Source organism: Gopherus evgoodei, chromosome 11 (assembly GCF_007399415.2).
Source record: "Gopherus evgoodei ecotype Sinaloan lineage chromosome 11, rGopEvg1_v1.p, whole genome shotgun sequence".
Taxonomy (NCBI): domain Eukaryota; kingdom Metazoa; phylum Chordata; order Testudines; family Testudinidae; genus Gopherus; species Gopherus evgoodei.
In genome coordinates, this window is record NC_044332.1 from 39,739,260 (window position 1) to 39,751,871 (window position 12,612).

A 12,612-nucleotide genomic window follows, 5' to 3' on the forward strand; every position below is an offset into this window, starting at 1 on the left:
GCAAGAATCATGGTGTCCAACAAACAATTCATATCCCAAAAAGAATCTGGTGGATCCCTATTTAAGAGACAATCATATCCAAAAGATATCCCAAGCCCAATGGGGCGGGGGGGGAAGGGAGGGAAGAAGATAGGGAAATAGATATACTGATTTCTTATAAAAATAAAATTTGACAAATAGAAGCCATCCAACAACTTAAGTGCAGTTTAAACAAACATAAATTCCTTCAGCTAGCTGAACTTTCAACAAAAATAATATTTTTAGATAGTTGAACATCAGTAAATTAGAAATTTGTTGTGTACCAGGCATTTCAAGATCGAATTGCAGATTTTCTACTATACATGCAGTTTACATTTATATCAGCAGATGGCGCAAAATGTTAGTATACTGTACTGAGCGCTGTTACCAGATTCTCTGCTGAGTCAGTGCAAGAATAATGTCAGCTCTAAAACATGCTATTTATACTCTCATCATGTGACCTGGCTCAAACATCCCATCTTGTGCTCACTTTTTCCACACACACAATAAACTTCCCTAGTTATCAATTCCCCTTTGAAGTTCACCAACAAAGTTTGGGATTGTTTTGTTTTGTTTAAATCTCATGTCTGTAATTTCTTCCTTATTCTCTACTTCCCAGCTCCAGTTTTCTTAAATGTTTTTCTTTGCTTGTTTTCAGAGCTGCAGGCACAGAATAGCTGAGTATTTGTGCTCCCAGTTTACCTGGACAGAGGCCAAAGCTTCTTAATATAGACCGCAGTAAGATCATCTGGTAACAATCCTCTGCCTGTGCAGATCTGCTTTCAGAATTCTTGTCCAAACACTAAGAAATATTGTGAAGCACTAAGCTTACATACTGAGAAAGAAGCTTTTGGAACATTTCTCTTATGTTATTCTTTGCACACATATAAAACAGATTGAAAATTGGATAAAAAAACTGTCCCAAATAATTGAAAGGGCCTTTACCTGGGTCTCCACTGGTAAGCATACAGCTGGAAACAGGTTGTATCATTTGCTCAGACAATTTTTGTGCATTATCACAAATAATGGAGTTGGCAGAAGTAAGTCCTATCATGTAGATGCACAATTGATAACACCAAGTGGCTGCACATGCAAAGATTCGGACTCATAAATGTAGGCTTATTTTGAAAACTTGGCCTTTTATGTCCCGTCCCTGTGTAACATGTGATTTGCACACTTTTACACCCAAATATGTACAAATGTAGTAATATATAGCTTGAATCACAAACATCTTCGTGTTAGAGACTAAATACACATACCTGGTTTACATTTGTAAATATGCATTTGTGATACTGAAAAAGTGTAATATTAATAAAGTACATAGCTTAAGCATATTGACTCATAACTCACGTTCCACAACATTCCGGCAGTCTTGAAAAAAACCAAAATCAAATATGTTCCAAAAATATCTACCGAACAAGTATTTTGTATTAAGAAAGAGATTACCATCTTGCCACCTGAGTCTGATTTCTTCTCTTTTTAGTAACTCTAATGCCAGCCACACAATTCAGCACTTAATCCTGTGAAAAGAGTCTTAATTTGCCCACATCATTTCACATGAACACCATACCATCTTATTTTGGAAGCAAAGAAACATACCTCCACTCTGCCTTGTTATGCAGGAATGAGTTACACTGCTCTGGAAGGTTGCTGTCATTGGACATGGATTCCAGAATTGAAATGATCTGCTTGAAAGATGGCCTTTTCTGAAGGCAAAATAACAACAATAATCAGGGTTTTGTTTTAATATCTGTCTATGTTAAAACATTAATGGGATTTGTCCTAAAGCAACTAAACGCACAAGGGTGCAAACAGCACACAGACTGGGATGCTGCCTACAAAATTATCAGGTGTTCAGCTCATGGAAAATGATTCTAAACCCATATATTTAAACTGTTTACTTTCCACTGGAAAAGTTAGCATAGAAACTGGCACAATCTACAATTGTGGGGCCCCAACCTGCTACTACCACAATGTAAATAAAATAAATAAATAAATAACAACAACATAATAAGGGATTTATAATGCTTAGAAAGAAAGGTTTCTAGCACAAAGGAGAAAAATCCTACCTAACAGTCCTAATCTGGGAGAAGGATACCTCCAAGGGATTGGTAATGCCTTTCATTACACAGCTTTGCAACTGCAGGTTACAGGTAAGAACCCAACACTATTAACAGCTGAACAAGCCAGTTGGTAGCCTGAGTGCAAGACCTCAGTTCAGTTCCTACTGGACAAAGGTCCACATCACAAAAATTGCCCCTCCATAACTGGCACCCTTGTTGATAGTCTCAGCTGAAGTCAGGGACTGAACAGACGTCAGGACAATTGTGGTGATTCCTCCATGACAAAGCTAGGCATGTCAGCAAAGCAGTGGAGGGGAAGTTCACAGTACCCATGTGTTTGCTGTTCGTGTCCTGTGCACAACTAAAGGCTGTCATTCTTAAACCCCTTTATGAAAACTAAATTCACTCATCATTCAGAACAGTCAACTTCTCTGCATTTTCTACTTTCTGCAGTCACAAAGGAAGCTATAGAGTAAGATAATTGTTGAAAACTGAAAAAGCCACAGTTAAATATGTTTCTTGAAAGAGCAGTGACTCCGTTAGTCTGTTTGACAGACCCCATGCAAGGCTGAGACAAAAGGCTGAGACAAAATGTAGATACATAATAAAGGGATGATGCACATTCTCTCTGCATCTCATCTGTAATTACACCATTTCTGCTAAAATTACAGATGCAGCAATTAAAACGTGCATTTTAATTTGGGTGCACAAAAACAATTAGGAACAATGCTGAGGTGTCTCTCCCAGGAAGATCCAAGTGATTTCTACATTATAAAAGAGAGACAATTTCTTTATTTCAAATGTCAAACAGCATAAAAAAGTGTCAAATGTATAACAAAAAAAGAGACAACCTCTCTTATACAGTAGTGCTGCACTATTCAATGCTAACTGGAGGCTTTTTTTTGTCTGTCATTTTTTGGTCCATCTACACAATTTTCAGGCAAATGGTGCAGCAAGCAGATTTCCTCTGTGACACACAGCATTGCTGTACCTGTGCATTTTCGCACCTATCCCCTAGAGTTCCCTGCACTGTAACCTGGAACAGTTGCATAACACGGTAGCAGGTGCAAACTTGGCCGTACACCTCTACCTTGATACAACGCTGTCCTTGGTAGTCAAAAAATCTTACCGTGTTATAGGTGAAACAGCATTATATTGAACTTGCTTTGATCCACCAGAGTGCACAGCCCCGTCTCCCTGGAGCACTGCTTTACGGAATTATGTCCGAATTTGTGTTATATTGGGGTAGAGGTGTACTTTATTTGTATCTGTTGCTATAATTTTATACATTGTTTCTAGTAAAGAATCCCAGTAATTTGTTACAATGGTTCTCTTCTGATAGTGAATCCCCACATGCATTATAGAGGACGGGGACTACATCATCACACAATTCCATATGGATGATGCTATGTGTAAAGCTTGGCAGGAGGTTCCCTTGCACCCACTGTCAGATAGGCTCTGTGCTTTGAGTCCCAGAACACAATCATTGCTAGTTTTGGGTGATGCTGCTCCAGGAGGCCAGGAGCTGATTTTTCAACTTAAGTTTTATTCTTTTCATATATTTAGCTGTTGCTGACCCAAATCCAGTGAAACACACAAGGTCACAGCTGCAGCTACTTGCCCTGTTTTGGGTTTGTGAGTAGCAATGTATGCTAAATGCATTCCTCTACTTTCAATGGCTTTTCCATTGATGTTCCATCTCTGCTTGCCTGCAGTGTGGGATATGCAACTGGGACAGCTCCCAGAACTTGTTGCAAACCCCAGACCCCATTAATGTATTTGTGTCGTGCTATAAACACTATACAATCACTTAACAGGTGTGTACTGTGTCCTTACTAAACTAGTTGCACTATCCGATTTTCAGGAGCAAATGAAGAGAGAGCAGCCCTGTTACCCGGGGTTCCTGGGGCAGCCCTCACTGACAATGCCACGGTCAGGACAGGCTGAAAAAAGGGCATCACAAGCCCCTTGTTACATAAGCAATAGAATATTGAAATTAATACAAGATTCGTTTCCAGAATGTTTGTGCGCATTCTGCTCGGTATGTCTTTCTGGGGATATATGGGAAGTACTGGGCAGGGCTGAGCCCAGTCAACTACTTCTTATGTTGCTCTCAGACCTGCCGAGAACAGTGGGAGGGAATATATCAGATGACAGAGAACAGAGCTGTCTCTGAAGTGACTGACTCAGGGTTGGAAGGGACCTCAGGAGGTCATCTAGTCCAACCCCCTGCTCAAAGCAGGACCAATCCCCTAGTAAATCATCCCAGCCAGGGCTTTGTCAAGCCTGACCTTGAAAACCTCTAAGAAAGGAGATTCCACCACCTCCTTAGGTAACCTATTCCAGGGCTTCACCACCTCCTAGTGAAAAAGTTTTTCCTAATATCCAACCTAAACCTCCCCCACTGCAACTTGAGACCATTACTCCTTGTTCTGTCATCTGGAACCACTGAGAACAGTCTAGATCCATCCTCTTTGGAACCCCCTTTCAGGTAGTTGAAAGCAGCTATCAAATTCCCCCTCATTAGTCTCTTCTGCAGACTAAACTATCCCAGTTCCCTCAGCTTCTCCTCATAAGTCATGTGCTCCAGCCCCCTAATCATTTTTGTTGCCCTCCGCTGGTCTCTTTCCAATTTTTTACAAATCCTTCTTGTAGTGTGGGGCTCAAAACTGGACACAATACTCCAGATGAGGCCTCATAAATGTCAAATAGAGCAGAATGATCACGTCTCTCGATCTGCTGGCAATGCCCCTACTTTTACAGCCCAAAATGCCATTAGCCTTCTTGGCAACAAGGGCACACTGTTGACTCAGATCCAGCTTCTCGTCCACTGTAATCCCTAAGTCCTTTTCTGCAGAACTGCTGCCTACCCATTCGGTCCCTAGTCTGTAGCAGTGTATGGGATTCTTCCGTCCTAAGTGCAGGAATCTGCATTTGTCCTTGCTGAACCTCATCAGATTTCTTTTGGCCCAATCCTCTAATCTGTCTACGTCCTTCTGTATCCTATCCCTACCCTACTGCATATCTACCACTCCTCTCAGTTGAGTGTCATCTGCAAACTTGCTGAGGGTGCAGTCCACACCATCCTCCAGGTCACTGAGGAAGATATTGAACAAAGCCTGCCCCAGGACCGACCCTTGGGGTTCTCCACTTGATACTGGCTGCCAACTAGACATGGAGCCATTGATCACTACCCGTTGAGCCCAACGATCTAGCCAGCTTTCTATCCACCTTATAGTCCATTCATCCAGCCCATACTTCTTTAACTTGCCGGCAAGAATACTGTGAGAGACCGTATCAAAAGCTTTGTTCAAGTCAAGGAATAACACATTCAATGATTTCCCCTCATTCACAGAGCCAGTTATCTTATCACAGAAGGCAATTAGATTAGTCAGGAACAATTTGCCCTTGGTGAATCCACGATGACTATTCCCAATCACTTTCCTCTCCTCTAAGTGCTTTAGAATTGATTCCTTGAGGACCTGCTCCATGATTTTTCCAGGGACTGAGGTGAGGCTGACTGGCCTGTAGTCCCCCAGATCCTCCTCTTTCCCTTTTTAAAGATGGGCACTACATTAGCCTTTTTCCAGTCATCTGGGACCTCCCCCAATCACCAGGAGTTTTCAAAGATAATGGCCAATGCCTCTACAATGACACCTGCCAACATCCTGCCCCATAGACTTGTGCTTGTCCTGCTTTTTCTAAATAGTCCCAAACCACTTCTTTCTCCACAGAGGGCTGGTCACTTCCTCCCCATGCTGTGCTGCCCAGTGCAGTAGTCTGGGAGCTGACCTTATTCGTGAAGAGAGAGGCAAAAAAGCATTGAGTACATTAGCTTTTTCCACATCCTCTGTCACTAGGTTGCCTCTCATATTCAGTAAGGGACCCATACTTTTCTTGACTTTCTTCTTGTTGCTAACATACCAGAAGAAACCCTTCTTGTCACTCTTAACATCCCTTGCAAGTTGCAACTCCAAGTGTGATTTGGCCTTCCTGATTTCACTCCTACATGCCTGAGCAATATTTTTATACTCCTCCCTAGTCATTTGTCCAATCTTCCACTTCTTTTTTGTGTTTAAGATCAGCAAGGATTTCACTGTTAAGCCAAGCTGGTCGCTTGCCATATTTACTATTCTTTCTACACATCAGGACGGTTTGTTCCTGCAGCCTCAATAAGGATTCTTTAAAATACAGCGAGCTCTCCTGGACTCCTTTCCCCCTCATGTTATTCTCCCGGGTGATCCTGCCCATCAGTTCCCTGGCAAGCAGTGAACAGGACAGCCACAGGAGTTGTCAAAACTTTGTTCCAAGTCGACATTCACAACAGTACTGGGAATGCTTGTGCATCTGTGCATGTGAACACCAACTATTTTACAGGCATGGTAGGTACCTGAATGAGCCTTGGCAACAGCTTTTCTCTTGAGGGTAAATGAGATTTTGTCTAGAGCCAGAAGGAGGCAACAGGCCTACACTGATTTTCTTTTTAAAGGGGAAGGTACATTTTAATTTAATAAAAACAATGTAAGCATAGACTGAGGACTTTGGCTAAGACGTGGAAAAGCGACTAGTGATTTGGGGTGCCCAGTTTGAAATACCTTCTTTTCAGACAGTGGGTGCTCAGCACTTTCTGAAAACAAGACTCCTGAAAGAGGTCTCAAGTTGGGCACCGAAAATCATTAGTCACTTTTAAAAATCTTGAGCCTTACATCTCAATGCCTCATGGAAACACTTTATAAAAGAAATTCCAATTACAATTAATTCTGGCTAATATTTTCAGTGTTTCCCTTCACTCAGTGTTTATTACTTGGCATGTTTGTATGAAAACAGGACCTTTGATTCTACTACTTCACCTGTTTCTACTACCTCTCCAGTTCCCAAACCTCAGATAGTAATCGTATTTCTAATAATTTATGATGTCCCAGATTAGGTGGGGGGATAAGCTGTAGAAACATATGAAACTGTAAGAAATACAAGACCCTGTTTTAAGGTAAACATCTCTAGTAAATAAAGAGATCAATAGGGAGAAAGCTTGTGGAAGCAATGGAAGCAACTTTCTAATATCCTAGAAAAATCGGTTATCTAGTTAGAGATGGGGACACTTGAAAGTGGTTGTCTAAGACAAGTAGTTGCCTATTGGAGGTGCTCTTTAATAATCATTATTAATACTTAGCACATAAATTGTCTTTTTAATGTAAAAAGCACTTTAGTAAAGTTACTTTAATTTATAGGTTTTATTATATAAATAAATTTCCTCTATGCATGTTTTATTCATAATAATTTCAATGCAATGGGATAGATAATTTTCTTCAAATAGTAACAAATTCTATAAAATTGAAAGCAAAGACTAAAAACTGACAGACTACTCACAGGAAATCACAGGGGCGATGCATATTGCAGTATTACAATAAGGTCAAAGTAGTCTATAACAAGGATTGCACTATATCAGTGATTGGCAACCTCTGGCATGTGGCTCGCCAGGGTAAGCACCCTGGCAGGCTGGTTTTTTACCTGCTGGGTCCGCAGGTTCGGTTGATTGCAGCTCCCACTGGCTTGCCATTCCAGGCCAACGGGGGCTGCGGGAAGCGGCGGCCAGTACATCCTTCAGCCCGCACCGCTTTCCGCAGCCCCCGTTGGCCTGGAGTGACAAACCGCAGGCAGTGGGAGCCGTGATCCGCTGAACCTGTGGATGCAGCAGGTAAACAAACTGGCCTGGCCCGCCAGGGTGCTTACCCTGGTAAGCCACGTGCCAAAAGTTGCCAATCCCTGCACTATATATTCCCTCTGAAGCAATGACTTTAACAACAAACAAGTTGGCCACCAACATTTCAGAAGAACCGTTTATAACTAGGGGCTAGGCTGTCACCCTTAGATTCCTATGCAGAGAGTCCCTCCATGTCCAGCTCTCTCCTCTTTTACAGCAGAAGGGGTTAATTGCCCTCTCAGCATCATCTCTGGAGATCTGTGTCTCACGAGGGAGTGGTCTAAGGAAATGGTTGTTATGCTCCAGCAATTTCCAGAAAAGCAGGATGATGCTGCATTAACTTCTCCCCAGAACTGTCTATGAACTAAGGGACTCCCTTCATGGGAAACTGGAGGGAGCTAAAAAGTCTGCAGTAAAGAGGGACAGAGTCTTCATTTGGAAGGCACCATATTGCTGGTGGATCTCAAGGATCTTGAGGGACAGAACCCTCCATTCATTCAATGAGAGAACATGCCTTGTCCCCCACAGAACAATCTGGGGAAAACTCTACAAAGAAGGTTTTCTTCCTTCAGTCTCCCTCTAAGGTTCTTTCCAAGCGACAAGGCGATCTAGCTTTAAAGTTGCCATTTCATCCAGGAACAAATCCTGGTCCCACTGAAGGAGTGGCAAAACTCCTATTCACTTCAATGGGACCAGAATTCTGACCCTACCAAACTGAGTAAAGCAATATCATTTTCCTTCCTTAACTATCTTCACAGGAGAAGAAAATGCCTGCTCATATTTGATAACAAAGCTGACACCATTATGAACTGTTTTCCAGTTACCTCCATAGGTCTCTTTCCAACTAATTTGCTGTACAACAGAATTGGGCAGTGGACTGAACTAAAAATGGACATTTCCCATCATCTATATGAGCCTTTTCTTAGTAAATATTCATTTTAATTACTCCTTTAGTTACCCCCACACAGGCAGTTAAACAGGTGCAAAGGTTTACTAGCTTGATATAACAACTCTTCTTGAAGTTGCTTTTTTATTCTGTTTTCATATTAATTTAGGGCTTATTCTGCCATCCTTATTAACACTATGAAGGAACTTATGTTGCAAGTGCTCCCAGTGTGCTTAGGGTATCAGAATCAGACATTTTTACATTATACGTGCAACTGCTTTGGGACATCTGTAAAGAAATAATTTTATGAAGAAAATTTGTTTTATACATAAAACTAAACTATTTTTTAATTAAGTTACAGAAAAAATGTATTAGTTCTTCCATCCTACCCTATGCACAGCTGTTCCAGTCAGTATTCCAATGCTGACTTCCCTAAACAGGTCTGGCTTTAGAAGGCAAGAGAGGCATCCGGCCATAAATATGTTCTAGATGATCATGATCATAATGAAGAGTCCTAGCTAACAGTTTTGAATTGGTTTGCAGCAGCAGTAATAGGCCAGCTGTGCCCTACAAAATAAGACTTGCATACCAAAATGATGAAGATGAAAAAGAAATAGGTACATTTAACGTGTACACAATAAATGAAATTACCTTTGAATCAGCTTCCCAACACTGATGCATCAGTTCTGCAAAACTTCTGGGACAACTGCTTGGAATGGTTAATCTCTGCAATGGATAAAGGATTCACCAGTTAAATGAAAGCAAAGAGCATTTTATTTTTCTTAATGGTTTAGTCTTAATACTTTCTAAAAGACTGGTCATTTGATGTTTCAAGCAAAAAGATTACACAATTGTTCAAAATAACCATTAACAGAAAAAAGGCCAGCATGACAAAACTCCATAATTGAGGATCAATGTACAAAATCCAAAAGAAGACACCATGGACAGGTACAGTTAACAGACCCATAAGGAAAGGGTGGAGCAAATATTCAAACAGAGTAGGTTAAAAAACTAACAAGTGCCCAATAGATCAAATGAGGCAAGCCCATGGAAAGTCTCACAAATGAATATTAAATGTTAGATCGAATTAACTGCATTACTGGGAGTCCACAGATGTACCTCAATATAAATGTAATGTGGGAGAAAACTTAACCCCTTTCTCCCACATAAAGTAATCCAGCAATATTTTACTAAAATCACTTTTGATTTTACAAAGAAATAGCTGAAATACACATTGCATTGTCTGAGGAGGTGATGACGTTAAAAAATAAAATAAAAAAGAGATTGCTATGAGATAAGTTTCATGAAGCTGTGGTCAGATTGAGTAACTGTGATATCAGTAGTACAAAAAAAGAACTCAAGGATCAAAGAGAACTTGTATATTAGGGGCTGAAGAAGGCCAGTACTAAAACAATTAACTGCAGGTTATAACCAGGGACTGCTGCAATAGGGAACCAGTTCTAAATCAAGTTGGTTTCCTTTGTAGAGAATTAGAAAGATATCTAAGATAGGCCATCCTAGAGGCAACTCTTTTAAATTGCAACTCTTTCTCCAGTCTGGAAAGATTCAAACCCAATCCCACTACATTTGATTAAATAAGTATCTTTATCGCATTACATTTATAAGGAGATACCACTGGGCTCTCAGTTAACTGACTTCAGATGTTTGATACCAACTAAAATAGATATGTAAATGCACAACAGAATGGTTCTTCATTGGAGGATCTGGAAGGACCTAGAAATCTGAGAGGCCAAGATGGAAAAATGATTCTCTAGTGCTATAAACAGGACAGAGGCATATAAAGATGATCTAACCAAGATATTATAGTTCCATTCAAACCAACCTGCTACCCCAGGCACTTTGCTGCACTAATTCTGGCACTGCACAAGTAAAGCAGAGCAAGTTGTATCAAATTATACCATTATATTATTGCAACGTGACCTGCAAAGCCACATGAGCCACAGCATGCCAAACTAGGAGTACAACAAATTTGTCTGCATAAACATTTAAACAAGACAAAAACTGGAAACATGAGATACACAGTAAAGACATTAATGGAGTGTAATTATTAAAATAATGCATTGCCGGTGAAAAAGCTTTCTGCACAAAAAATACACTGAAATTCCTATAGTGCATGAACAAATTGCACTGCCATTTGATACTCAGTCAAGTCATTTGCCTAAAAATATGTCTGCTAGTCTTGCTATGGCATTTGTCTTTAACCCTCACTGTTCAAGTAGATGGAAAATAGGTTACCAGGAGACATGTAATCATCAATTACATCTGTCTTATGTGTGCAGAATGTAATTTGTCACGCAATATATAGGTAGCATATTCCAAGGCTATCATACTGTAATAAAAAAGATATTTCTCAGTACTAATTTGTCATGAGCTAATGCCAACCATAATTTGAGCATTACATTGGGAGTGGGGCAGGTCTGGATTAAAATGGAAAATATTCGAGCAGGATGAAATTCACCTTTGTGCAGAGGACCCAAACCAGACCAGGCACCACTGAAGTCCTACTTAACCTCTTAGGAACTCCCTTTGCATCGGGTTGATCTTTGCCCTCAGTGATTATGCTTTAGACCCAGTTCTGCACTGACTTTTATGGGGAGTTCTCCAATGACTTTTCAGAGGGAGAAGAATGCAGATTGGATCAACAGTGTGTTTAATTGCATAGGGATCACACCTATGCAACCCCATTGACACCAATAGCATTTGCACTGGTTTATTTGAGAGAAGAACCTGCCCCTTTATATTTATTTACTTACTGTGAGAGACATACATTCCATTTTAGTTCTGTTGGAGAAGAGAGGAATAGGAGAACAAGTGAATATTTTGCAGGACTGTTATTTTGCAGGACTGTGTTAGGCACATTCAATAGATTGTGATCAGATTTAAAAAATAACCTGTGAGGTTAAACTGTCAGTGTCAATCCGTTTATTGCACCACTTAGGAAGGAAGACTGCGTAAGAGACACTACCATCCTGTTGCAACTAACATCTAGTACTGAGAAGTTCATGAAGGACACTCGTTTTTTCTTAAGTTTCTTCTGGCTGTAGTAAGGCAGCATGTCATGCCCACATTTTGCTGATAATATATTTTAATAGTGCGTTGCTTTGGAAAACCATGAGGAAATATATTTGTACCCTTTAACATCTTTCAGATGAAGATCAATTCTCTTCACCAAATTTTAAAGGGTCTGGTATTGTATGGCAGATCCTGCATAAACCTGTGTACTTGATATGCACAGGAATGCCATATACAGTATATGGAAAAGTTTCTGGTCTCTCTCCCCAAAATAACTTGGCATTAGCTGTATGAGGCTTTTCCCATAATGGGAGAAGGAATCCTGTTATGTTTCCTGTTCTGAAAATATTATTCTGTAGAAGGCGGAATTCATAAGGCTTCTCTCTATTAATGTAGCATTTCCAACTAATCTGGACATCTCACACACTTCGACAGTGAGTGGAACCAATCCGGTCCCCAAACAGAACTAAAAAAAAATACAAAGAGTTTCCCTCTTCATTTGTCTCTCCCTCTACTATTTAATATTTAACTCTATTTTATTTAAGTATTTTGGGAAACAGTTTGTATATAAGGATATAAAAGTGTACTGTAGAGATACTGGGTTGTATTATAATGTTACCCAAACGTCCACTGTGTCTGGATAGTAGAGGTTTCCTCTTAACTGAGATTTCCATGCTTGTCTGTGTGTGGCACAGTCCCAACTTTAAATGTTTTTTTAAATGTAGTTACTGTCTTTGATATCAAAGAACCATGTGTTCAGACATATAGCTCACATGCCCAACTAACTGAAAGCCTCAATTTGTGGGAAGAAGAAAAGCGAGGCTGGGGACACTGTACAAACGGTGTTTACACCACTGAAGTTCTTTTGAAATGGAAAGACTCTGCATGAGGAAGCTTGCAGCTATGCCACA

The 12,612-nt window shown here is 40.3% G+C and overlaps 1 protein-coding gene across 3 annotated transcripts in view; it reads right to left on the bottom strand.

Annotated features, from left to right (window-relative positions):
* Positions 1 to 12,612, bottom strand: part of MAP3K20 (mitogen-activated protein kinase kinase kinase 20) — a 124,274-nt gene that overhangs the window by 47,739 nt on the left and 63,923 nt on the right. For all 3 annotated transcript variants that reach the window (XM_030580398.1, XM_030580399.1, XM_030580400.1), the window contains exons 9-10: positions 9,320 to 9,394; positions 1,618 to 1,724 (exon numbers count right to left, since the gene is read on the bottom strand). In XM_030580398.1, coding sequence (XP_030436258.1) covers positions 1,618 to 1,724; positions 9,320 to 9,394 — 182 coding nt within the window. The remainder of the gene's footprint in view (positions 1 to 1,617; positions 1,725 to 9,319; positions 9,395 to 12,612) is intronic.